The sequence below is a fragment of the Numida meleagris genome, chromosome 1, assembly GCF_002078875.1.
Source record: "Numida meleagris isolate 19003 breed g44 Domestic line chromosome 1, NumMel1.0, whole genome shotgun sequence".
Classification (NCBI taxonomy): domain Eukaryota; kingdom Metazoa; phylum Chordata; class Aves; order Galliformes; family Numididae; genus Numida; species Numida meleagris.
In genome coordinates, this window is record NC_034409.1 from 21,239,746 (window position 1) to 21,267,223 (window position 27,478).

Consider the following 27,478-nt stretch of genomic DNA (forward strand, 5'->3'; position numbering starts at 1 on the left):
TCTCTTCCCGAAATGATATTTGCCAGACTTAAGAGAGATTTTATAAGTGTTCTGCTTGCCAAAAATTTGACCCTAGTGAAACAGTTGTTTTCATGATGCTTAACAAGGTCGTGTTTACTCAGTATTTTGAAACATATGGATAGGATTAGAGTGATGTTATCAGAATCACTGATAGAACTGATGTTGTCACATCATAGTTCTGTTTTATAGATAAAATGTCCTCCTCTGTACCGCAGTATAACAAAAATAGCAGAACTATGAAGGGAAGGAAAGGACAGAATTTTATTGTCCTTTTTTAACTCCTCTGAACTCTTGCAGAGTATAAACAAATATTCACAGGTATTGTGCATGCCATTCACAAAGGTACTGCACAGTATTTCACAGTTAAAAGGCAGGAAGGTCAGAAGGAGATTAGAAGAGAAGCAGGAAACTGCTTAAAAGAGAGTATTCAATAGCAAATACAGGAAAAGGCTTATACATCTGAAGCTGAGGAACACATGACATTATGAAAATGTCCTTTCTAGTAAGCTAGCACGTGTAATTGAGTGAGGTATAGCAGAAGAGCTCACAGCAGGCAAAGCATCTATCTCCTAATCTAGTCATCAAAAAGACATGGGCAAACCAATGTGGCATGCTACAGAAATCAGTCCCAAAGCCCCAAACTACTTTTCAAACAGTCTCTGTGAGGGAATTGTTTGCACCATATGTTTTCCTAAAAAGCTTATCTACTAAAATGTTGCTTTAGTGGGAGAAGTACTACACATGCAATGCAGTTGCACCCTCCAGAACTCATCACCTTCTATCTCATTGAGCCATCTCAATGCATAAAATTTTATTAATCTAAAAAGATCACATATCTCCATTAAGGCTTGCAGATTTCCAAGTTGGAATTTTCTCTGCTATTCTCTCAGCACTATTTACCTTGTCAGTGAGGTTTGTAATTTCTGTTTCTAACCACCACTAACGTCATCACCTTTGTCCTTATGAACCTTCATTTTTTGTTACTGCTTATATAGTTTCCTCTTTTCTTAACTTATAATTTGTCCAAGATAGGTGAATCATTCTAGGCAATGCCACTTTTTTTTTCCATGATATCTAAAATCTTAGTTCTTTCTTTTGTGATCCCACCCTTATTTCTGTGCCTCTTCCTTCTCTCTCTCATTGACAATGAAGTTGACATTTTCTTGGTCATGTTTGTACTCTCACTCTTAAGCTTAGAACAATTTTTTTCTGACTTGTCTATATAAAATACTTTCTTTCCATTTGAATACGCCCAGAACTCTGAAATCTGTCCAAGTTTTAGTTCCTTTTTTAGTGCTCCACTTCTGAAAAGTTCAGGTAAAGGCACAGTTTAGTTCAGATGAGTGGGAGTTTTGCCAATGATGTCAAGAAACATGTCACTGCCCCAGCTGGTGTTAACTTGTCCTTGAATCCTTAATTTTTATGCATTCCTTCTATTTTCCAAACTGTTTGAAGCTTTTCTAAAGGGGTATGTGTAATTTAGAATTTTGTACATCTGTTATGAAAAAAAGAAAATTTTGGAATTTTTCAGTGTATTGTTCTTTGCTTAACATACAAGTTATAGACTCAAGTTAGTCTTAGCACTACCTTGAGCTGATTATTTTGTGTACTTTTAATAAGCAACCTCGTAAGTCTTTGCATTTCTTGTACACCACAGCGTAACCTGAGAAAGAAAAAAGTAGTATACACATATACTATAGACAATTTTGATTTTCTAAACATTCAAACCAGGAAAGATACTAAAAATATAATCTCTTTAGTGTCATACATTGTTTCACTGATACAGTAGAACTTTGTAAACATGAAGGAGGTTTTTCATATAGGAAATATACATATGTTGTCTGCTTCCTTCTGTCTCCTTGGTAGGGATCTAAGAAGCAGATCTTGTTGACTGTTTGCTTTCTTGGCCTTTCTCTTTGCTGTCTTGTGGATATGTGGAGTACTTGGGCAGGTTTCATACTAGACTGTGGGCTAGAAGGAAGCAATGTATGCTGGCATTGCTCCAGCTGCACTTACTGTAAGAAGATGGTTCAGAGCTGGATATTCTAGTATCACAGCAAGGCATTTTTGCATTTGAATATATCCATATTCTCTTAAGATCACCAGAATATGAGAGATATATAATATTATAATATTATATAATATATAAGAGAAAATGGCAAAACTGCACTTTAACAGGTCTCTTCTTTATGACAGGCTCATGTGGTTTCTACATCTCTCTGCTGGAAAAAGTTCTTTATGTTTCAAAACAGTAACAGTAAGCTGAAGTGATCTGGATAATTTATTTTTTTATATTATTGGAAAAAAGATAATACAAAGAGGTTTTTAAGTGCTGTGATTTTCATCTAATGGAATGTACTAGTACATTGCAAAACACTGTTTGACTGTAAGCCTAATTAAAAAAATTCTATCTCCTATGTATGAATGAAATAAAAGCTTTGTGAAGCAATGCTAGATTTTTTATCTACAGAATGAGAATTATTAAGTGTGATTTTAATTGTGACATATGAATACTAGCATAACCTCTTTGGGCATTTTTGCCCATGGATGAGCACACATATTTCTCTTAATGTTATGGAAGTTGTGCACACATACTGACAGGAGATTCAACCCCTATGGTTGCAAAATGAAACTTTGGGCACCTCTCCAATACATGTAATGCCTCAGAGTCAGTGCCAAGACCTATTTTTGCTGCAGTTAGTGCTACCATGCTGTTTAAAATGACAGAGTATAAGCAAGTAACTTAGATCTAACCTGTCAGGTTAGTCAGCAGTGATGCGTTTCACTGCACCACTGTGCTTATTTTCCTTGAGATTTTTTTTTAGCTTGTCAGCTCTGGTAAACAATACTCTCTTCCTCCTACAAAGCCATCTACTTGGGTGAAGGAAATGTCACAGAGGGCCCACGTTCTGTGCTTTATTGACTTCTTACTGAAATCACATTTTCAATTTATTCACTATTTATCTCTCTCTCTTGTTTATTTAAGTGTGATCTGTTTCACTTGTGTTGAAGAATCAAACTCTCATTCTTTAGAGATTTAAATGTACATGTTTTCTTACTCAAATGATGACTGCATTTTGTTCATGATAGAATTAAAGTGTGTGAGCAATTTCATAGTTAGAAAAATAAAAGGAGAGAAGAAGGAAAGAAAATCCTCTGTTGCTTCCTAAAAGTTTGAAGTACCCACCTTTAACAAAGAACATTAAAGGAACTACTTGTCATTTTCAAAGATGAGACTTGTCCTATTTCTTCACTTACACAAATCACCCACTGTTGCAGACTGTTAACAATCAACTTGTCTGAAATTTCATAGATCATATCTGTTTATTTCTGATAATTAAACATCAGTCTGCTAGGAGGTGTAGGCATTGTACAGATTCAGAACATATGTTTTAGAAAACAATGATTTGGTCATATTTAGGGAGCAGTTCTGCAGGCTAGCAATACCAGAGAGAAGCTTAAGAAAAGGGTATGGAGCTGCTGGTTTGGGAACGATAGAAATCTAAAATTTGAATATGTACAAGACACTGCAGTAAGTCCAGCCACACAGTCTTATTCTCCTAATCCAGACAGTTTTGTACCTACTAGATCCAGTTCATTCTAAGATCAGTCCCTTAATAATGTGTTTACTTTTTGACTCAAAGTACACAAAAGATTTCTTGCTTGTCTTCGTTACACATATGAAATTATCCGTCAGGATTATGGACAGTTTTGAAAAGTGACAACTAGTAGTTGTTTGGAAAACTTTATAGAGGCAGCAGATTTCTGTTTTCACTGCATCATACAATCATTTGCTAAACATCTCAGCAGTGTCAATTTTTCAGCTTTTCCTAGCAATAAACATCAACACTATAGCTTCTACACTTTATATTGAGTGTTGCTGTGGTAAATGATTTCTTTCTCAGAGGAAGTAGAATGCATTATAGATGAAAGAATTAGCATGGAAGAGTGTTTTCATTTTCTTCCTTTTTGATTATCAGGAGACAAATGACTTGATATGAATGCCAGAAGAGATGATAATGCCTTTGCATGTCTCTGATATTCTATATTACTTTATTATGATAAGAAATGCTTTGTTAGTTTCTCCCTCATACAGTTGCAATCAGCCATATCTTTACACATATAATCTGTCCCTTTAAAATTCTGTTTTTCATAACAGATCCTTTAACAACCAGTAACTGATAGTCTGTAGCTCTGAATTGTCTCCGGCTTATTAATATTGACAAGAAAGGCAAAGGAAACGTTTGTGAAAAGGGTGTACAGGATGTGGTGGCAGAAATATGAGTCAGCTTTGGCAGAGCACTGGCAGGATGCTTTGTTGGCAGAAGAGGAACTTGGAGGTAAACTCCTACTTTTGTTATCAAAACATTCAAAAAAGCTTGACTGCTGAAATCACTGAGTTTTTGAAGAATGAAAACGAGCATATTTTTAAAATATTTAAAATGACATCGGGTGAGAACTCCCACAGAGTGAGATTCATAGGAAAGGAGAAACTTGAAAGTAATGTTAACTTGAAAGATTTTCACTGAAGAGACAGCTGTGATTTTAAAGCACACTGAGATCCATAACTGAGACTTTAAAAAGTGTTATGTTAACACAGTATTGTTATTACGTTGTTAACTGTTAATTTCAAGTATATTGGTGGAGTTGTGTTTACTTTGCCATGGATGGCGAAACTAGAGAAATTTTCTCATGTCAGCCCTCATGATAGCAACTCTATTCCCCCTTCCAGTGGGGAATACTAAATATAATATGGTAAAATTTGAAAAGAAGAATGGTCATGTCATTGCTTGTGCTTAGGTGGAAGATGGCCATCATGCAGCCCAATGGAAACAATACAGACATAAACATCCAACATTTAAGGAAACAACTTTAAATGCAACATCAGAAATACTGGTTGGGGTAGGGATGGGAAGCAGGCAGCCAAATGTTGACAAGTGAGATTACAACAGAATTCAATACCATTAAAGAAAATGTCCTTCAGGTCTATATGTTTCATGCATTGCAAACATTCACAGACAGAATGTTTGTTAAAAAATATTTTAATTTGCTAACATTTTTGCATAGAGTAATCCTCATATGGGGAATTAAATCTCTCAAAGAAGTTGGTCTCTTACTGTCCATATACTTGCAATGGCATTTTCAAATCTATTGTTTTTTGTTGGTGGTGGTGGGTTTTTTTTGGCGGAGTTTATCTCTCCAGCAAGTGCATGTATTTTCCCATTTTTAAACTATTTAAAAAAACATCTCTTCTTACTATATATCTTTACAAATGACTGTCCTATATTACCTTGTAAGAGCAACATACAAATTTCCCTGCAGCAATGGAGAATCTCCATTATTCCTGGGTTGAGAACTCCTATAACAGTTAGCCAAATGTACTGTTGTTCAGTCAGCCACTTTGTCTCAAGTGACTCTATTGTCTCCAGTCAGTCTATTGTTTTATCAGCGCTAAGAGCATGAGTTCTTCAAAATCAGCAAGAGGCTGATTTTGAACTGCCCTGAGAAAGAATGACTAAGTATGCTGCATATGCACAGAACCATATGCATATGCACTGACCTACACCAAAATTATATGTATGGGACTAACCTGAATTTCACCTTCATTTTAACTTGATTTTCAGAGAATTCTTGCCACTCACTAGTTCTTTTTTAAATTTCAGGCTTAGCCTCTTTTGTGAAATGCATGTGAATAAGCCACTAAAAGTAAAAATGGAGCAAAGCACTGCAGATCACGTTTACGTAACTTGCATTGTTTTGAAAATCCTCGATTCATTTTCCTGCCCTGCTGAGCCAAGATGAAGAAGCACATATGGTGAGGAAAGCCACTTGCTGCTGGGAGACCTCTGCATTCCCTCTGCACAGGGAGGAACAATTTAGCCTCATTCCTTACTCTCTCCTGCTAATCTGGCACAAATCAAATACAAGAGACAGAACTTGAATGTTCTTACAAGTGAGAAGACACATTTTTCTTGTCTCATGTGGCTAAATGTTCCTTGTTAAGTGTAAGGTCTAGAGCTGAGCAAACAGTGTAATAATATATTCATGATTCTGTTTATGCGTCTTGTAATCAAGTAAGGGACTTCTTCCTGTTTTCTTATATCATTCTAACACACTTCTACAAAAGCTGTGGTTTGGCTTGGAGTTTCTACATCCAGAGTAAATGGGTTTTCAGTGTGTCTTTGGCCTTTTGTAGATTTTGAATTTTCATGGAAGTGGAGAAAGGCTGTCAGTATTATGGATAGGAAAATGACATTATTGTAAGATATCTGTATTTATCAAGCAAAAAATGTACAATACAACATCAGGTGAGGAAAAACAAGGATCACACGTATGAGCAACATAAAAATTACAAATGAAGTGCTTTTCTTAGCAACTTGATATAAAAGAACAGCATTTGAGGGCAAATGACCCATGGAAATCGTATAGAGACCTCAAACATGCCTTGGACTTATCAAGGAGTGAAAGCCAAGGGTTGCCAGTCATCTGTGTGAATAGCAACGATAAGAGGAAAGTTGCTAATGGTGACAGAAATAGCAACTAATTATTAAGAAATGGCAAGAGAAAAATGTCTGCAAAATTTGCTAAACATCATGTCTTATTTAGATCTCACTCTCCCTTTTGCATTTGGAAGGGAGGAACACAGCTAACGTAAACTCTAGGGTTCACATTTGCAGCCAAAAATAAACATTATGCAAAAAGCAAAAAACATTATTGGAGTAGAGGTAGGGGCTGTGAGGAGGGACAGGAAATTATTTTTAAAGTCCTAAGTGTTCCTATGTTTACTGTCTCTTACTATAACCTTCATTCTAAAGCACTCTTAGCCTTCACCTGAATAGACTCAAGGCATTAATAATTATTTCATTCAGTGCTCCTGCTGGCAAAAATTAGGTCATCCAGTCAGGGAAAGCAGTGAAGCCAGGGTACTATGCCAATGGTGTAGGCAACCTGTCAGATAATAAAAATCTAAAAACTGCTTTCAGAGTTACAGGCAAAAGAGACTACAAGGTAGGACACAGGGAAACAAAGGAGGTGATGTGAGCTAAGGATTTATTCTAGCAGGCTCAGCAGAGAGGCAATGGTTTACAGTAATTTTTGACTGTTAGAGGATTCGTGTAGCTGGTAGAGGTTCAAGGTCAGGCTGGACTGGGCTCTGAGCACCCTGATCTAGCTGTAGATGTCCCTGTTCATTGCAGAGCAGTTGGACTAGATGATCTTTAAAGGTCCTTTCTAACAAACAATTCTATGATTCTAAATAACAGGGTTTGCATTTTCAAGTTTATTTTATCATGTACCACATATTATTTTGCTTCTTAGTGAAGCTCAGTAGATGTAACATGATGGTTTTATTAGCTGTGTTACACCAATAGTATATTTTATTTAAAATTGTCGTGGGCCATCTGTTACTTCCATCCAAAATATTTCTTCTTAGTATTATAACCTGTCACAAACACAATTTACACAAACCACTACTGCATACAAACAACAGCGTGCTAAATTTGACTTGACAGTTCCTACTCCAGGCTAGATTATTTATACAGTTATAAAGCTAAATAATGAATAAAATAACATCCTATTGCATCATGTTTATTCTTTGTTTACTGTTAGTGCTGATTTGCAAAGCATGAAAAAACTCCCTCTTCCTTTCAGGAAATGAAAATTGTAGATGTCTTCATTACAGACCAGACTTGCTAACCACTGATTAAACAACAATAATATTAGTTCTCCAGGTTTACATGAATAATAGGAGGAAATGCAATAAAATCTCTCTTGCTTACAAAGGGATTAGTGAGGTTCTGCCAGACAGAGTGAAGTACGCACAGTAAGTGCAGTTGTATATCAAAGGCCCTTAGATCAACCCTTGTCATCTTAATTCTACCATAAAATTAAAAAAAAAAAAAGAAAAATTTGGCATCCAGTTTCAGCCAACTTTTAAGTAGAAGTGGTTGACCTCTGAATTACATGAAAACGAGCAGACAGAGATGAGAGCAACAAGTCGTAGCTTAGATATCAGAGAACGTATAAATTGCAGAAGAAATCTGTGATGATTCCAACAAGTGACTAATTTCACATTATTTCACATTAATAAATACTTTACAGATGAAACTCATTATTAGATATCATGATCATTAATAGTAACATTCTTGTGCCACGTCTACAAAGACTTGCCAGGAAATTTAGGACAGAAAACTATAAATACAAAAAAAAAGAAACCAAACCAAACAAAAACCCCCGTACTACACACACACTGAAACTGGCTGACATATTTACACTGGCAAAACGTGAATGTGTGGGTATGCCAACTGAGGAAAGCTAATGTTAGTTCTGCATCTGTCATTCAGTGAGGTGATGTAACTGTGCTAGCAGGAGAGCGTCTCTTCTTGGCATGCATCAAGAGGCTTTGACAGTATGGCCCCAGCAGATTGGCTAGTGACAGAGGCTCTTTATTCTAAACATGAACTAAATTTTGCATTAAAAAAAATGAGTGATCTGGCAAGATAGAGCATTTTATTTGGAATAGCCCAACAAAGCAGTTAAGGGAACCAGTGACGTTGCCTCTTTTGTCTGGCAAACATTTTGCAGGCTGCAGACATTATTCCAGCACATTGATTCAAGTCCTCTGAAAGGAAAAGAAATAGTTCTTTTCATTTGTTTAAAAGTACTCAGAGTGTTGGGCCCATTATTTAGAGGCACCGGAACCACAGCTAACAAATCTAGTGATGATTTTTATTTTTTATTTTTTTTTAATGACAGAAAATAATTGTTTAATAACATAACTGTGCAGTCATATTCCATTCAGCATGCAATTGTTCTCTGTCATTTAGTTATAGAGTTACAGATATTAATTACAGTTTGAAAGTAGATGAAACAGTGCCTTTTTTTTCTTTTTTTTTTCTTTTTAAAAGAAGGGGAAGGAAAGCTGCCTTTAGTTCTTTCACTTAATTGAGTTGGTTTTTCCCCAGAGATGCAATGTCCTATTTAATCATTACAGCAGATGTGCAATGACAAACTGAATATATGGGAACGTAAACCAAAGGGATTTTTCTGTTTAAAACATTGGCAGCATCTTAAAAACATGCAATCTGTTGAATTTTTGGTTGGCTTTGAGTACTGGAAACCCAGTACTGAAGAGGTATTACTTTATATTAATAATTAACATTTATAAAATGCCTCAAGGGATAGAACCTCTTAATTTATGTAATGTAGTCAACTAAATTATAGCATAAAAAATTACAGATTATTAATTGAGCTGACCTGAATCCCATGTACTTTACACAGGTTTCACCATATTTTATCATTTCACTTTTTTATTTTATTTTATTATTATTATTTAGGCTATTTAAATATCCATAATGTGCAAATTAGAGCATGTTAAAGTAAATTAAAATATAGTCCCTGCCTCAGTCTTTATTTAGTTCAGGAAGACAGAACAAGAAAAGTCAAGAAGTCAAGAGGATACAACAGAGGGAAAAAGAAACACTTCTCAATTACTACTACAGATAGGTCAGTAACAGTAGTTAATTAAACTGCTATAATTCAAGACCTGACTAGATGAAGTGATCTCTAACTAGATAAAGGCCTGAACAACGTGGTCTAACCTCATGGCTGACCTTACTTTGAGGAGGTTGGACTAGACACCAGAGGTTCCTTCTGACTTGAACCAACTCTACTTATAAGAAAAATATTTTTTAAATAACTGGTTTGGCATTTAGTATGTTTGTGTGGATTTTCTACTTGAGAAAAAATCAGACAATGATAAGTCTTGAACAAGACTGCTTTTTGGCTGAGGATGCTCACACAATAGATAAGCTGCTTCCCTCTCAGCAGCAATGCAGAGGCACTCTCACAGAACAAAGCAGATCAAAGAGCACTGCAGCTGTTTAAATGTTGGGAGACAATTTTACATCATCTGTTCATGGATCAGACCAACTCACCATCAGGTTTGTAGTTCAAATCTGAACAGTAGGAAAGTGAGATCTTTTAGTAGATATGCCTCACATTATTCTTGTTTCTAGGGCTATTCTATCCTTGTAGACATTATCTTTCCAAGCTGACAACAAATCTCTCCTTCTCTTCTGTCCGATGATAGTAATGAAGTATCCCATAGTTCTAAAGAAAAGTGCACTGTCTTATCTTCTCTTTATGTTACCATAGCAAGAATATGTTGATACCTACAGACTTCCGTGTGCCAGATCCACCTGGAATGATTGTGTTTGGGCAGTGATGTAAATTTTGGGGTCACCCATAGTTCACCTGCATATTATCAGCCAAAGCACCCTAGAGTCAGATCTGAATCAGTCACAAATCCATGTTGGTGCTTTTTCTGCAATGCAGTTTAGACACATTTACTGCTGCATAACTTTCACACACAGGTTCCCACTTTCTGATATTGCCCCCATAAAAATTAACATGTTAGATTTTATTTCAAGATTAAAAAGCTTGACAGGAATGAATAACAGAGGAAAAGCACAACTCAAATGTTGGCATCAGACAGATTCTGATGCTAAATCAAGTAAAGGTGTAGTAAGACAGTAAGACCTATGAATGACATTATATCTGGTGAGAGTGAAGTTAAAGACATGATTGTCAGTATGCATGCTATGTCAGTATCATAATATTTAATTATATATGTATCATAATGTGTCAGTATATATATATAAGAGTTGTGGAAGAACTGCACTGTGTTGCTATCTTGGAAAAACTAACCAAATCCTCACTGGAAGAGGTTGTGATTGACTTTTTATTTAAATGTCCTGTGGCAGAATAGTTTAAAGTTGAGGGATTCATTGTGAACACGAGCAAAAGTAAGATGAAAAGTAGAAGGACATTTGTGTGAATGCATGTATGGGAATAAGAGTGGAGGTACATATTCTATTACTGTTCTAAGTCATTGTTCTTCTGAGGTGCCAGCAGAGATGTCCCTCACAGATACCCCTCTAAGATACCTCCATACTGCACATTCCACTGGAAGTCAGCAAAACCCTGCCTTGCCAATGAGAATTCTCTAGGTAGTGAAGCTGAGATGAGGAAACAATCTAAAGATTATTCAAGTTCTCAAATAACAATATTTGTTATGTTATTTATGCCATAAATACATGGTTATCTGCGGGAGAGACTGAGAAGAGGCTTAGGTCACAAAGGAAGAACTTTAAGAGACAAATGAGAAGATCAGGGAATAGTATTCTAAGCCCCATTGAAACCACTCCGTGGTTTTCTTGCTGGATTCTGGTGTAAGTAAACACACTGCTAATCAAACTGATGTCATGCCTCAGGAGATGGTAGACCATCACAATATGATACCTATGCAGATACCTGGACCCCTGACAAGTAACAAGACAGATCATTTTCTGCCTGTGTTTTTGAATTTGTATTTCTCCATTTCATTGTCACCCCAAAAGTTTCCATACAAACAAAATGCAGGCATGCAGTTCTGATAGGAACTGTAGATAATGAGGCATCATCTCCATGTCCTTTATATGTAAAATAAGGATACATGCAGCTAAAAGAAGTGAGAAATTTGGATCACAGTACATACAGTTTTCTTGAACCATCTGGTGGAATGTCTTGGAAAAGAAGTATGGTTAGTCTGAAACTATATAACTGATGATATGCTTTGTCCCATGACAAGCTGTTGTACATGCTGCAGGTTTCTTATGTGGTCTTAAACAGTCCTACCTCTGCCTGTAGGTCTAACCCCCCTATTCAAGCAGGGACACTTACAGCTGGTTGCCCCGGACCAGGTTCAGGCTGCTTTTGAAGATCTCTAAGGAAGGAAACTCCACAACCTCTCTGGGCAACTTCTTTTTCTATGCATAACCCATATTTGATAGATACAAGTGTTTGTGAGTCATAACGATTGGCTGTGTTTGATAAATAGAGCTATTGAGTAACAATATATCTTGGTATGGCAAGGAAAATGTGTCAAAGGAGTGATAAGAAGAAAAAAGGGTAAGCTAAAGTAATGAAACTTCACAAGGCTATGCTATTGAAGTAATTCAATGGGATAAATAAGATACATTTGTCCTGATGTACCCTTGGTAAATCTGCACCTGGACAGACATATGAAATAATGGTGAACTTTTATCAGTTCTGCTCTCTAGGAAGAACATAGAGAAGGGAATCCATAATAATACATTATAAAATAGTGCTTATAGAAACCAGATAGACTGCCACATAGCCTACAGTAAATTATTCTTCCCTTTCTCAGCCAGTGTAATCAGGTGATTTTAGATGTTAGATGCATAGACGGTAGGGGGAAAGTGCTGAGATTTTGCATGTATGTATCCATCTGAGCTTAAAGAAACGTTGCCAATCACTCAGCTAGTCCTTCTGGCCACACTACTGCTTATGCAGGTCAGGATGCCATCGGCCTTCTTGGCTACTTGGGCATGCTGGTTTAGGTGCAGTGTAGAATATATATTGCATACCATGCAACATACCCTCTGTACTGCAGATAGGAAATGGTTCAAAAATCCATTTCAAATTAGTGTGGGTTTCTTACTGATTAGGTAGGGAATTCACAGTGCCCTTCTGCAGTGAATAAAATCTGATAAAAAAACTTTACTTAAGCACTATCATAACGAATTATGAAACCAAAATTTCAGATAAACAAAAAGTCAAGTGAAATTTAAATAGATTAGTAGTAAGAGAGGGAAAGATTTTGATAGTGCACAGATTTTAAAGTCTGTATAATCTGCTTATACTACAGGTTTATATTTTTTTCTAAAAAATAGCACAGAAAATAAATGAAGTAATATTTTTATTAGCTTATATGTTTTGGAGCAATTCAGTGTAAACTCACTGAAGTCAAAGGAGAAACCATATGTCGTATGTGGATTTGTCTTGCTTATATTTCACATATTCTGACACAAGGAATAAACTCAGCAAACATTTCTAGATAACGCTTGTACCTGAGTACAGACATTGTAAGAATTCTGTTAACAAATTGCAATTGAAATGCCTGCTAAGGGCTGAAGGGACTTGTTTGATTGTTTGTTTTTCTTTTTGTCGTTCCATTGTAGCTGCTTCCTTGCTCATTACATTATTCCCATTAGCATAATGTATTGGTTGTGTTTGCACAGCTTCTCCTGCCAAAGGCTGCCCTGCAGTTGTAGACCCATTGGGGTAACCAGCTGTTACTTATTTAAACCTTCATCATCTTGTGTGACGGAGTAACTTAATTATGCCCTGCTTGAAAATGCTAAATAAAATTATCTTCTGAACAAGTGTACTTCATTTAATATTTGTCTCTATCAGCTACTTGAACTCTCACACGTAAACCCTAATGCATGAAATAGACAAACACATTCTAGAACTAAACTTGCCAGCAAGTTATTTATTGAAACACTTGAGGTTATTTTATAGTATTCCTGGTGCATGGTTATCACTTTAGCTAAGGTACAACGCATATTTGAAAGACTTCAGAAAACAGATTAAAATGTAGTTAGTGAGATAATAAGCCAGCAGTTAAGGTTATCCTTTTGCTGTGTTTTGTGAATAAAGGAAACAGACTTTCAGTCAGTAATGGTCATTTTAAAAAGACAGGATTGTAATATTCTGCAAATTTCAAATCTGATCAACAAGTAAGACTGCTATTTACTCAGCAATATATTCTAGTTCTAATAATGTTTCAGTCAACAGTAACAGTCTCTGTGCTGTAGGGAACCATGTAGTTTTTATTTTGAACCTGAAGTATTAATTAAGTCCTAGATGCTTTTTTTCTTTTTTTTCATTTTTTTTTTCATTTTTTTTTCTTTTTTTCTGGTAACATCTCTCCTTCTCTATAAAACAGCTTTCTTCCTTTTAGATTTTCTTCACTAGACAATCATGCATATAAAAGTGAAAATTTCAGGCTTGCCAACTGGCTTCTAAAATTTTGAGTGTTCCAAAATGTCAGCCCTCATTTTTTCAAATGGATTATAATTGAACATCTACATGAGTCTGTTTTGAATAGTTGCCCACCTGCCACATTTCCTAGTTCATTTAGCCTTTGAGCAAATACAGTCTGCATTCAAAGTAGATACCTGAGGAGTAAATAAAATGTCTCATGAGAAATAAATGTAACTAAAAATTATAAATATGAAAATATAAAATGATTCTCTGGATTGTTCTACATCTTATATAGATGAATTGATCTATGTATTGCAAATTAGAATGTATTTGACCAAAGACAGGATTTTCTAAGTATTTGAAAGACATATGAAATTGTTTTACAGTTTGGACTACAAGTTTAGTAGGAAATCTCTAGCGATCTTATTGTAAAAGAATATTTTTTATTGAATAAAATTGGAAAGAGCAAGAATCACGAATGTGCAGAATACCCAGCTGTAGCCTCTACAAAATGACTTGTTAGAAGGAGAAGGCCAGAGGCTTTGTACTGACCTGTTTGTGATGGCTCCTGGGATATAGTTGGGCTTGTGTCCTGAGCTTGTACTGGTTGTAATAACAACTGTCCAGCAATCAGAATACTATTGCTTAACTCATTTCAGCTACCTCTCTGAATAACTAATATAATAAAGATCTAATAAACCTGTGAAGCCTATGCATAACAAATATTGGGACTTAATCTCAGTTAGGCTGTGATATTACATTAGTATGATGAGAAGTTAATGAGTGAAGGTAGACCAGTTGTATCCAGGAATTAATTTTTAAAAAGACCAGGTAAGCAGATAGTGCTAGAAAATGCCTAAAAGTCAATCTAATTAACCCAAGATTAAGGACGTACAGCTCTCACTATCACTGTCATGCACCTTCTCCTTGGCATTCTGATGACTCAACATAAACCCCAATTCCTTCTATTCTCCTAGAGGCAGGATGAATCTATAGTGCTTAGGAAGAACGAAAGGAGTACTGAAAGGGATCACTGACCCCTGGAGAAGAGCCATTAATACTAGGAAGTTTATGTATAACAGGTTTAGCTACATGGTTAATGTTTTTTGTTGTTGTAATAATAATAAAATATGGACAGTAAAGACTGGTATCATTATAATTGGTTTAATAATAATGTTTGCTCTAGTTTTGATTATGCTGATAGGATTTTTATTAGAATAACAATGAATTATTTGCTTGATATTTTGCCTCTAAAAAAATCTTAAATGTAACATGACATACCATAAAATCCTAATTCTACATTGTGTTGAAGATTCAGTATATGTGTAATATAAGAACTGCTTTTGAATAATCTTACTCTTCAGGTTTTTTATGATGCAGGCTTTTTTTTCTGATATAGTTATTTAATTGCAGTATTGTTTTTTTTATTTTTATTTATTTATTTTTTTTTTTGAGATTTCTTTAGATTTACAGATTGTGAGTACTCACTTTCTCCAGCTTACCTTTAGGACTTCAACATTCTTGAACACAGAGACTGGCATATGTATTACAACAGATCTAGTATAGAGATTGATCATTGATCACTGATTGACTGTGGCTTTATTTATAGCAAGGATGATTAGATGAATGGATCACAGAGCCCTTGAAAAAAAACTTAATACTGCAATACACAGGGGTCATGAGATGTAGATAAAGTGTATGATGCTGTGATATCTGACCTAACTCATGAGAACAAAACAGAATCAAATTGCTTACTGATATTTTAAATTACTTTGAAGATCTTCACAGCAATACATAGCATTTTCCATGAGACCTATGTTCTCAGATTTAAAGGATGAACATAGTAAAGAGGCAGACTTTAGTTTATGGGTGTTTGAAATAAAGCACTGTGATAAATGTTGCAGATGAAATAAAGCTGAACTGTGATTGTTTTAATTTCAAAAAATGTTACTCCTTCCCAATGAGCAGAATATTTGATAATTGCAATGCTTGTTTCAATCTAATCTTCTCCATCTTTCACCACAAAACAGCAGTAAGTGTAGCAATTACTGGTGAACTAAAGTATCTGAAACTTGAAGTAAAGAGAAAGGAAGGGAACAAATTCTAGGAATTTAAGCAGACAAAAATCTAATTTTATAGAATCTTATGGTAGAGGTGACATTTGCTAACAGCAATGACAATTGGCATTAATGTTCACCATGTTGACAGAGTATTGTGTTGCCCTCCTAATTTCTATCTAAACTAGTTATGATACATCACTAAGAGTACTGTCAAACCATGAGGCTACTTTGCTTGTTTGATAATATTAAAATCTTAGTCTCACAACAAGAACATAGTAGTCATATTAGTGTTACCCAGTGGGAATAGTACCAGACTGTGGGCAAACTCCTGGCAATGGTTAAGGACACTGCAACTTGGTCTAGGACCAAGCCCTCTTGTGATGGGGGTACACTAACAATGGAACTGCGCAGGCAGTAAAGTCCCAGTGTGCAGGCCTATGCATTAGTATGGTTTCATTTCCTGCTGTAGATACAGTGGTATTGTATTTATATTGTTTGCTTCCCAGCCCTAGAGATCAACTGTTCCTCCTTTCTTTTGATACAATCAGGTGATATCCTGGATAGCCTCTGTATCACAAAGGAATCATGTCTTATTAGGAAATTAGATGAAGAAATATACTGAGTTGAACAGCCACAAATGATCAGTGAGAATCTGTTTCCAAATTAGAGGACAGATTAGCAAAGTTTGGTGAAGTGAATGTCATCAGACTCCCAGTATCTGTATTCCAGGAGTTGTATGTACGTAGCATAGAGGTGTCCTACTCCACGGTAAGACTAGATATTGAGAAATCACTGGAAAGTGTTTGGAGGAACTAAAGTTAGTTTTAAGAGGGTGACAAAAAACACTTTGTAGAGGAAACTGTGCAGTGAAAACTTTGCAATGTGCAGTTGTACATACTTGCAGTGAGCACCTGATGGATCTTAAAATTATAAATACAATGCTAAAACTAGACCTAGTAAAGTCATTCTACCCTTTCTTTGCATAAAATAATTTATGGGTAGAAAGGGAATACTTATAAATATTGCTGGAAAGGTCTAAATTAGACTTCAAGTGTAAAAGCTGAACAGTGATATCATTACCATAATTCAGTTTTTGAAATGCAGGTATATTCATCTTCCACTGAGGCCTCATGCTTTTATAGCTTCTTTAGCATCTCAGCTTTTATGAAAATTCATACTTTTTAAAGCTGACAAACATTTACTTTGAAATCAGTAATTAGATTTGGCCTTTATCTTACAATTTCTGAAATAAACTGGAATGTACAAACGAAAATAAAGAGTATTTGTTTTCTCAGTTTTCTTTGTAAGGTACAGAGTCACATCCTACATTTACTGATTGAGATTATAAATTCATGAATGTGGAACTTTCATGTTTGTGAAAAGGCTTTGACTTTTTGTCTTTCAGCCTTATTTTAATTCATATTTTGTACAAAGTTTAACTTATACCTTGCAAATATTCTTGTTATGTGAATGTGAGAAAACCAGTGATAACAGACATGCACCTGTAATGTTTTCCCTCTAGAAGATATGAATTTTCTTCCCACAAGTCCACACAGAAAAGTATGTTGTGCAATGAAAAGAGTAAAATTCTATAGGTGTGAGCTTATGGGGATGTAGGTTCCGCAAAGTATGAATCCTGGTGTTAATTATTGGCTGCTCACCAACATTGTTACATTCTTGTTTGTAGTGTTTCTTGGTTTCTAATGTATTTGCCTGCAGCCAGCCTTTTCCATGTTGATTCTTTGTGTCGAATTGATTCCATAGTCCTTCTTTCTGATTTGAGAACACAACTGTGTAACCATAAGCGATGTCATCCAATCAGCTTTTTAGCGTGCTGCAACCCGTGCGGAAACAACTTTAGTGTTATGGCATGCTCACAGATTTATAAAGAAGAAGGGGACATTTTTTTATCACTCATATTCTGCAGGGGAGGAAAAATGACTGTCAGTGCTTGTGTTTTACTGAGACGAAAATACCTTTGCTCTGCCCACTACAAAGTGAGAGACCATTTTTCTGTACTTCCCAATTTGTGGCATGAATATCGATAAATGACATTTATATTTATTGTACCATGTACCATTTATCCTCTGGCTATGAATGATCTGGTAAATGATTCCAAGAGCTGGGAGTTGAGGCAAGAGTGGTGGGACAGACTGATGGCAAAAAATCTTTATGGGAAATAATTCTTGCTACAGTTCTGGCCTTAAAAAATGAGGCTACCTTAAGGGACTGAGAAGATTCATAGAAGAGATGAAAAGTACTTGATAGCAAGGATAAGGGAAAAATGAAATCATAATTCCATCTTCAGCTCTGTTACTGGTGGTGCGGGACATCAAGAGTGCCTATCTGGATATGCTAGTCTCATTAGGACGGTTCATACTCCAGTGTTCAGTGCTGAGGCTGCTTCCTTAGTCTGTACTTCTAATGGGCAAATTGTATAGTTAGCCAATAAGAGGCATTAGACCAGCTGCATCTTTTAAACACTCCTTTTTGGAGTGCAAGCAGCCTGGAGCCCCCAGCACAAGAAAGATGTGGAGCTCTTGGAACGAGTTCAGAGGAGGGCGACTAAGATGATCAGAGGGCTGGAGCACTTCTCCTATGAGGAAAGATTGAGGGAACTGGGCTTGTTTAGTTTGGAGAAGAGAAGCCTCCAGGGAGACCTCATTGTGGCCTTCCAATACTTGAAGGGAGCATATAAATAGGAGTGGGAACGATTGTTCACGAGGGTGGATAGCAATAGGACAAGGGGGAATGGTTTTAAACTGAGACAGGGGAGGTTTAGGTTAGATATTAGGAGGAAGTTTTTCACTCAGAGGGTGGTGACGCACTGGAACAGGTTGCCCAGGGAGGTTGTGGATGCCCCGTCCCTGGTGGTATTCAGGGCCAGGCTGGACGTGGCTCTGGGCAGCCTAGTCTAGGGGTTGGCGACCTCTGCACTCAGCAGGAGGGTTGAAACTCAATGATCTTTGTATCCTCTCTTTTATCTACTAAAACCAAATAGAAAGGAAAAATAAATAAGATAAGAAAAGCAGTAAGTCGAGGGGAAGCCTGAATATGTCTGAAAATAGGGGAGGACTCAAACCAAAGAAGCAATCTGGACAAAAGTTTGACATTACCACTATTTTTGTTCTCTAATTAAAACAGTTGCCTTATGGTGAGCTGAAGGCATGTTACGTGTATGACATTCCCTCAGTAAACATGAAAAAGGTGGGGACCAAGGCGATTTTTTAAATTCTGAGCAGTTAGGCTGAGCTGAGAGACAGTCACTCAGCCACATGGGAACTGGTACACTTTCTTTGCTGCAAAAAAGAGCTTTGTTGCATAGAAATTTTTCAGATTCCAACTCAAGGAATTCAATTTTTCAGGTTCCAGTTTCACTTCCAATTCAAGGAAGTTGCAGGAGCATATATGCTTTTCTGAAATATCCGTGAATACCCCAATGTTTCCTATGTCACAGTTTCTATAAAAAGAAGGAGATAGATCTAGAAGATATAGTAGAAGATTGAAAATCCCTGAATAGCCAAATAAACATTATCTATTTTAGCTGCTGAGGGAGTCAGAGGCTGTGTTACCATCCTTCTGATGAGGAAAGGGTCTAGGTAATTTATTAGATATGGAAATACTGTATCTGAAGGGGGACAGTGTCTGCATCATTAACATGAGACAGTCTCATGAGGGATCTTTCAATTATGAAGGTAAAAAACCGTACATAAGAAGCTTGGGATCAGTTCTGGTGTAGAGGTGGGTTGAGAGATGAAGTTGGGAAGGTATTTAGACCTCAAGTTTTTCCCTTTGTGTAAGGGGAAGCAAGATTTTTTTGTGCAAACCGTTGTGATTTTAGTTTTCTATCTTATAAGTTTAAACTGTCAAGAACAAGGAGAATAGACATAGCAGCCCTTGTTATATCTGTGAAAAGCTTTATTGGACAAAAAGGTCGTAGTTCAGAAGGGATTTCAGTGTGTGGAGTGCTGAAATTCATTTCTGTGTGACCATGAATCGTGACAAAGGGACTTAACTTAAAGTGAGATACCACTGCAAGACTTATAAAAAATTATTCAGACCTCATATTGTATTAAACTGAAATACTTTTGTTGCTACTTGAATTTTAGGGAATCAGAGAAAAGTCAAACCAAGTTGTTCCTTTATCACAAGTGTGCAGCCTCCTGTTTGCTAGACTTGGACAAGGATTCCAAAGATGGAAAGAATTAGCATGTTCCTGTCCTTTTTACAGACTCTCAGCTTTGAAACTGACTATTTAAAAAGAAGCAGAAAAAGTAATCAGGCTGAGGCTGTGTAGTAATCAATTACAATTGCATATACAGTTGGAATATGAAGTCAGCTTGATGTACATACCACACATAATATGCATTGATAAGTACATGTTCAAAACCTTCCTCTCAAATTCTAGCAAATTTCATGAAGTCATTCTTTCTCATAAATTTTATTAAAGAGTAAGTAGCAAGGGCAATTCATGCGAAACATGATCCCTTAGGCCTAAACTCAGTAAAGACTGTATTCAGTCTTGGAAAATTGTCCTGTCAGAAAATTCCCAACTTGCACTATTGTCAGTGTTTCAATATGTCTAGTGGTTGTTTCAAAAATACAGCCATCATTAGAGATAAATCTCATTGTATATGAACTGTAGGGAGAAACTTTTTTTTTAAAACTTGAAACTCAAACAATATATTAAAAAATTCATTAGTTTTTGCATTATGCCTGTTGCCTGCTGAAACATGCAGTATGCACTACTGGATTACAACATGTCATGTTGTTGAAAAAGCATCCATCTATTGAAAGGGTTGATATAAGATTAGCCCTATTGCCACTCCTCTTGTTGTGTATAGACCTATTTGTTTATTATATGCAAATGCAGTTGCTACAGAATCTTGATGTTTTCATGAGAATGAAGTTTAATAAACACTATGTTGTTTCTAGTATCTACATTTAAGGTTAAAAAAAAACACAACATCAGGCAGCTGCACTTGACTATAAAGACATACGAAGTCAAGGGTCTTTCTGATGTATGTGCAGAAGAGTGGTGTTGTTTCCATTTTCCAGCTTGTATTTTTGATATAATTACTTTATCTTCCTTCATATGTTAAATCAATATAGGAATGATTTTTATGTTATTGTTTCTTTCCTTCCCCAGATGTACATCCAGACAACAACACTTACTGTCTCCATGAGTTTAAGTGCTTCTGTGTCTCTGGGCATGCTCTACATGCCCAAGGTTTATATTATCATTTTTCATCCAGAGCAGAATGTTCAAAAACGGAAGAGGAGCTTCAAGGCTGTAGTGACAGCTGCCACAATGCAAAGCAAACTGACGCAAAAAGGCAATGACAGACCAAATGGCGAGGTCAAAACTGAACTATGTGAAAGTCTTGAAACCAACAGTAAGTCATCTGTAGACTTTCCCATGGTCAAGAGTGGCAGCACTTCCTAATAGATGTACGTTCACAAGAATGCACTTTATTTTAATAATGATCTTTATTCTTTTCATTGCTTATGCATGAATCCAGAGATGTGTCAGAATTCATATATAGTTGAATGCAGGAATGCATAAAGTTGAAAATAATTCTTTATATCTTTCCTCCTTGATATGTATTGTTAAGTTGTTCCTTTATCACAACTCATGAACATTAACATCTCTCAGAATAACGCTTTCCATCCAAGTATTTGTTGTGGTTTAACTCATTTTGGTACAAAAACATGGTAATTCCTATACAGCTTTACCATTATGTGTTCCAGTTTGTCATGGGTTAGCACCAGGAAGAGGTTCTTTCCTGTCTCAGAAAAGCTCTTGAATCTTGCCACTTCTCTAAATTACTCTGGTATAGAAGAGAACAGAGGTTATAGTTTCCATTGCACTATGTGACATACAAGCTGATAAACTGGAATTCATAATAATGACTTTAATAAAATATGAATAGAACCAATAACTTAACCCCCAGAGCTCAGTAGGAGTGGAGAATCAGAAGAGAATCTATTGAGGAGTTAAATGACACATGGAGTGTATAGCAGCTGTTGAAGAGTAATTTTTCAAGCATTTTACTGTAAATGAGATTTTCTGAAATTTCATTACTTTCTGATGATGTTGACAGAAGACTGAATAGTACTGAATAGTACTGTTTTGCTTGAGCACATTCAGACAAGTACCAAGTTTGAAGAGAAATGTCATACTTATTTCATAAAAATTTAGCTCCCACTGAATCCAACCAGAGCTTGCCAAATTGAACACTATATATGAATATTCCATGGGTTTACCGTGCTATAGTTGCTGAGTGCAAACTAATTCTCTTGCAAAACTCATGACCCTTCAAAATGCTTAAATTCACCAGATTGAGGTATGTGTTTATAGAGCCTCACATATGACAAAAGACAGGGGAAAGGCAATGAAATTGCTTGTGGATGAAATAACATCATGGAAATGTAAAGAACTCAGTAATTTCTAAAATCTTCAGAAGTCACCAAGAGAAAATTCAGAAGGGAAAGAGAAGTGGATTTTACTGAGTTTGGAGAATGACCAAATTCCGAGGAAAGATCAAAGGAGGGATTCCACAATAGGGTGAATGAGAGAGCAGGAAAGAGTCTTGAGTATCTAATACTTATCTACTGTATTATCTAATTAAGAAATGCTGTATCTGGTATTCTTTAAACTATGATTATGCATAATTCATGGAAACAGCTGCTGTTGGAAGCAAGTATACTCCTCCAGTAGTGTAATGTACGCAGGATAATGGGTGTTTACTGGGCTCTGAACACGATTTTGACAGTAGTACACCAATATAATTTCGAGCTCACTAGGAGCTCTTGGCTAGACTTTGATCCAGGCATCATAATGCTCCATAGGCAAAAATTCAACTCAAGTCATTTGCACTCCAGACTGCTGTCGCTATATAATTGAGCTTTGGCCTTCAGATGAGTTTCTGTCTTCTCAAAGTGTTCTCCAGTATTAGAATTTGATTAGCTGTTTCTGCCAAAATAGTTACTGTCAAAACTTTTGGGGGTTCCTATATGAGTTCCTGGTGCACAATGGGAAATTAATCCTTTTCACTAGGTCACCGGTGACAGCTTCTCAATGTTGCAAAATTTCTTCTTCAACTGTCACAATTTGAGAAATCAGGGACAGCATATGAAACTGAAGAAGGCTATTCCTAGTATTTCCTTCCCTTTCCTAATCATAAATACTGGTAGAAATAATTATTTACATAACTAGGTAAAAAACAAGATGAGATGGTCAGTTAATTCCTTTAGCTTCCTGTCCATCTCTGCTCTCTCTGGTACATGCTCTTCCATGTAAATAGTCTCCTTTCCATGTTGTCCCCCACATGAATACTGACACCTTTTTGTGAAAATACATTCATATTCAGTGGAAAACAAAACGTACCTGGGAAACAGAATGACAAAGAAATCACAGAATCACAGAATTGTAGGGATTGGAAGGGACCTCTAGAGATCATTGAGTCCAACCCCCAAAATAATAAATAAATTAAAAACAAAACCAAAACCGACACAAAACCATCCAGATACAATTACAGAAGGCATAACAGTACTCTAAATTCATATAGGTCAGCTCCCAATAATAATTCTAAAATGCTTTAGATCCTCTTTTAATTTTGTTCTTTTTCCTCTTTGTCTCATTCCAACAGCAGTGTAGTAACTAGAGCTAGAAAAGGATGTTCATTCTCAGAAATATTTTGAGCCAAGTTGTTGCCTTTTCTGGCTATCTAAGCTTGCCAAAATATGGTTTGTTTTATTACTATGAAATGCTAACAGTCTTAAAGAGCAGGACACCAGCTGCTGAAGCTTTCGGATTCCCACACAGGAACGGTAGGCTTATTACAGTGAACTTTAAAGACAATTTCAATATGAAACAAGTGAAAAAAATGTTTGTATATCATATTAAATTTAACAGATTTTGAACAAGTATCTATAGTAACTTCTTCTGCTGTCATTCTATTAAAGTAACAATGCTCAGAACTCAGCAGGATAATTTTTGTTTCTCCATCGATCCCATATTAATTTTGTCAAAAATGCTTGAGTTTCAGACATACAGTCAAATTGTGGAAAATTAACAAGTTTCTCTAAATCAATTGAGGTAACTTCTTATTTTTGTGTTCTGAGCTTCTCAAAAATGTCTTCAAATAATTCAGCTTACTGAGTTGTGATAAATCTGATTATGTTGCATCACTGTGGGCTAAAAACATACACATGAAATGTTATCATGGAACTCAGCTGATACACGGTAATATGTTAAACTAGCTTAACCTGATAACTTATCTGAGCTTATGTTCAGAGTGAAGGAAAAAATAAGCTCTGCTTCCTCCATCCTTTTGTTCCCAAATGTGCAGAGCTTGCAGATGTTCCTTTACTTATTTCTTTTCTGGGAACAAAAGCTTTTTATGCTCTAAGAAACTTGATGCCATTTCAGCTGTCCTATATTATTCTCAGAAGGAACTTAAAGGGCCAAAGGAAAAAAACAGAAACCGCTCAGAAATCCAGCTGTGGGAGCATGGGAGAGTTCAGATGGCAGCAGTGCATCCCATCTGAAAGATCTGAAATTTGTAAATGAGGCTATATTTACTTTGAGTGTCCCAATATATACAAATAAAGCTATTTCATGTTGGTGCTGGAATACTGTGATTGATCAACAGACTTATTTCAAAGATTTGCTTAGTATGGCAGAAGCAAGCCTTTCATGAATTAGCTTTTCCAGACACAGAGTGCTTCCAGACATGAAGTTCTCCAGTACAGTGGAGCTACGTGTGCAAGTGGGAGTAAGAAATATTTCATTTTGCATCTTTCTTTTAGTTATTAATTCCTGTATATAAATTCTTAGGGAAAAAAAATGTAGTGATGAATTACAATGGCCCTGTCCTGTTTTGTCTTAAAAAAATGACAAATGCAGTATCAGAATCGAATTTATCAGAAACCCAAAGAAAATACAAAGCAAATAGCAAGCATAATTATTTATGCTACAAAATATTATTCTACAGCAATTCTAGCCAAAGGAGGTGCAGGAGAGGGAAACTGTCATTTCTTGGTTTCTATACTGTATTCTTTCAAAAGCATCAGATTATCAGGCTGGATTTAGGAGATAGCATGAAGAATTATTTTCCTATCTCAGATGTTCCCATTAGAATCTACGCAGGAAAAAGAAAAAAAAAAAGAAGAAGAAAGAAAAGAAGATAGGGAAATGGAGTTAAAATCTTTGGATCTATAGACCTGGACATTTTTGTGCCATCAAATTACTTTCATCCTGCCAGCTTCTGTCTTCACTGTCCTAAGAAGAATATGTCTGTAGCAGATAAAACGTAAAACATACTTGGGAAACAAAATTGATCTTTATGTACCCCGACCTAGACCTTATAAAGACAAAAAGGAGAGAGAAAGACTGGACCCCAGCAATCTCACTGCCATGTACCCAACTGGTTTGCAGTCAGGGAGCCACCTGTGAGATTTGATATACTCAACTTTCCTCTTCCCACTGCTATATTAATACAGCAGTAGAGACTTGGGTCACATTCTTTTATGGCAAAGGCATAAATTATAAGGGCTAGAAGCAAACACAAAATGCATGGTTGTTAATTTTTGAAACTGTCTTTAAATTTCTCAATTTATTGCTTCATTTTGAATGAGAAATATCAGCTTTACCCAATGGGAAAAATGACCATCAGCATAAGGAGATCATAACAGTATGGCAGCTTTAAAACACAAGGCATTTCTGCTGGAGATGTTTTGTGTTTGAAGACTATCCAGAGAACAGGTACTGTACTGCTGTAGGCACTAGCTACTAGTTTCAATAACTGGGAGAGATGTTCCTTGCAAGGAACATCTAGCCTCCTTCTAGGTGAACAGTCCACCACTAGCTGAAAAGAAGGAGAAAAAAGAAAAAAAGAAAAGAAAAGAAAAGAACAGCAACAACAAAAAACCAACAATCCAAAAAACAACTCCACATTTAAAAGAAAAGTCTATATAGAATTAGCCAAAAAAAGACCTGGCAAACAGTAAGTTGAAATTCTGTTAAGGGAATGCTAAAACCAGTAGTAAAACAAAGCTAATGATAGATACAGAAAAAAAAAAACAATGATAGATACAGAAAAATCAAAATAGTGTAGAAAAAGTTCCCCAAGTCATAAACAAAAGTTATCATCAAGAGCACAGAAGTTGAGATCCAACTAACTAACTGCTGAGTTCAAATACTAAATATATTTCTTTCTCTCTTCTTTCTAAAACAACTGAACTTTTGCTTGTTTTTTTTTTGTTTTTTTTTTTTGTTTGTTTGTTTTTTGGTTTTTTTGTTTGTTTGTTTCTTTACAGCCTCCTCTACCAAGACAACTTATGTCAGTTACAGCAATCAGGCAAACTGAGCAGGGATGAAATTAAATGGAAGACCTCCAGGATGGGATCATGCAAAGAAAGACTTTACCATCACCAGAATTCAGTCCTGGAAAAATCAGTAGTCTACATTCAAATCAATAGTCAGTCTCCTAAAGAACAAGGATTAAACAAGAGGCAAAAGGCAAAAAGAGACAGGGGAAGGAAAAGTCCAGTTTTATATCATATATAGACAGTGTCAAATCTCTGAACTGTTCACTCACAAAAGGAAGTAAATCACAAAAGGAAAACAAATGTTAGCTTGTGAAAAAAATGCTGTTGAAATAAATCATGTCTGATGTTATATTTGTAAGTACTTTTTTGTGATTGTGACAATTTCCTTTCCTGTCCTACATTGTTCAACTCGTAAAAGAAGAAGAGTTTGTTTCTTGTGATGGCTGACTGAATTAAGTCCTGGGTTATGCTAAAATAAATGCAATGGTCAACGCATGCTAATTTTTATACAAAATAATTTATTTCTAATAATAAAGGAATGTTTTGCAAATGTTGAGACTTGTTTTGTTGCAGTTTTAAGAAAAAAAAGTCCTTACACTGTTGTCTATTGTTTGTTTAGAATGTGCAGTAAAGGTGGGTGTACAAATAAAATAATAATCATGGCATCAGAAGAATGCAGTGTAAACTCTAAGCATATGTGCGTGTGTATGTATGTGTGCACGTGTGTGTGTATGTACGTGCATGCCTGCATGCATGTGTGTGTGTACTCTGCAGTGTGTGAATTTATTTGTTCAATTTTTTTGTGACTATATTTTCTAATGGAAGGATTTCCCCCCCCTTCTGACCCTCAAAGTAAGTGCATTTTATATGTTTGTAAAGTGAACGAGTCTTGATGGTAATTATTTTGTATGATTGTATTATATTTTTGAACCTCAACTAATAATTCTGATCCTCGTCATTTATGGAACTTACAGTTTGTAAGAATATATGGCAGCTAGACTGGATTAATCTGAAAGTTTATTCAGCCTAGTATTCTGTCTTTGACAGGGAATGTAGCAGATGCTTATCTCAATAAAGGTGACTTTGAAATTACAGGAGAGAAATCAATTGAAAATTTGAAAAGCAGTAACCTAGTGGATATATATGCTGTTGCCTAATGAACACTTAAAAATCAAAGAAATAGATGCCCATCAAAAAATTTCACATCTTCTAACCTACCGTGTTAAATGATT

At 35.9% G+C, this 27,478-nt stretch overlaps 1 protein-coding gene across 2 annotated transcripts in view; it reads left to right on the forward strand.

Annotated features, from left to right (window-relative positions):
- GRM8 (glutamate metabotropic receptor 8) overlaps positions 1–26,737 on the forward strand; it is a 326,341-nt gene extending 299,604 nt beyond the window's left edge. Inside the window, exons 10-11 of one of the 2 annotated variants that reach the window (XM_021384769.1) lie at positions 21,061–21,362; positions 26,235–26,737. In XM_021384769.1, the coding sequence (XP_021240444.1) occupies positions 21,061–21,357 (297 nt within the window). In that variant the 3' untranslated portion in view covers positions 21,358–21,362; positions 26,235–26,737. The remainder of the gene's footprint in view (positions 1–21,060; positions 21,363–26,234) is intronic. The other variant, XM_021384768.1, reaches the window with a different exon arrangement.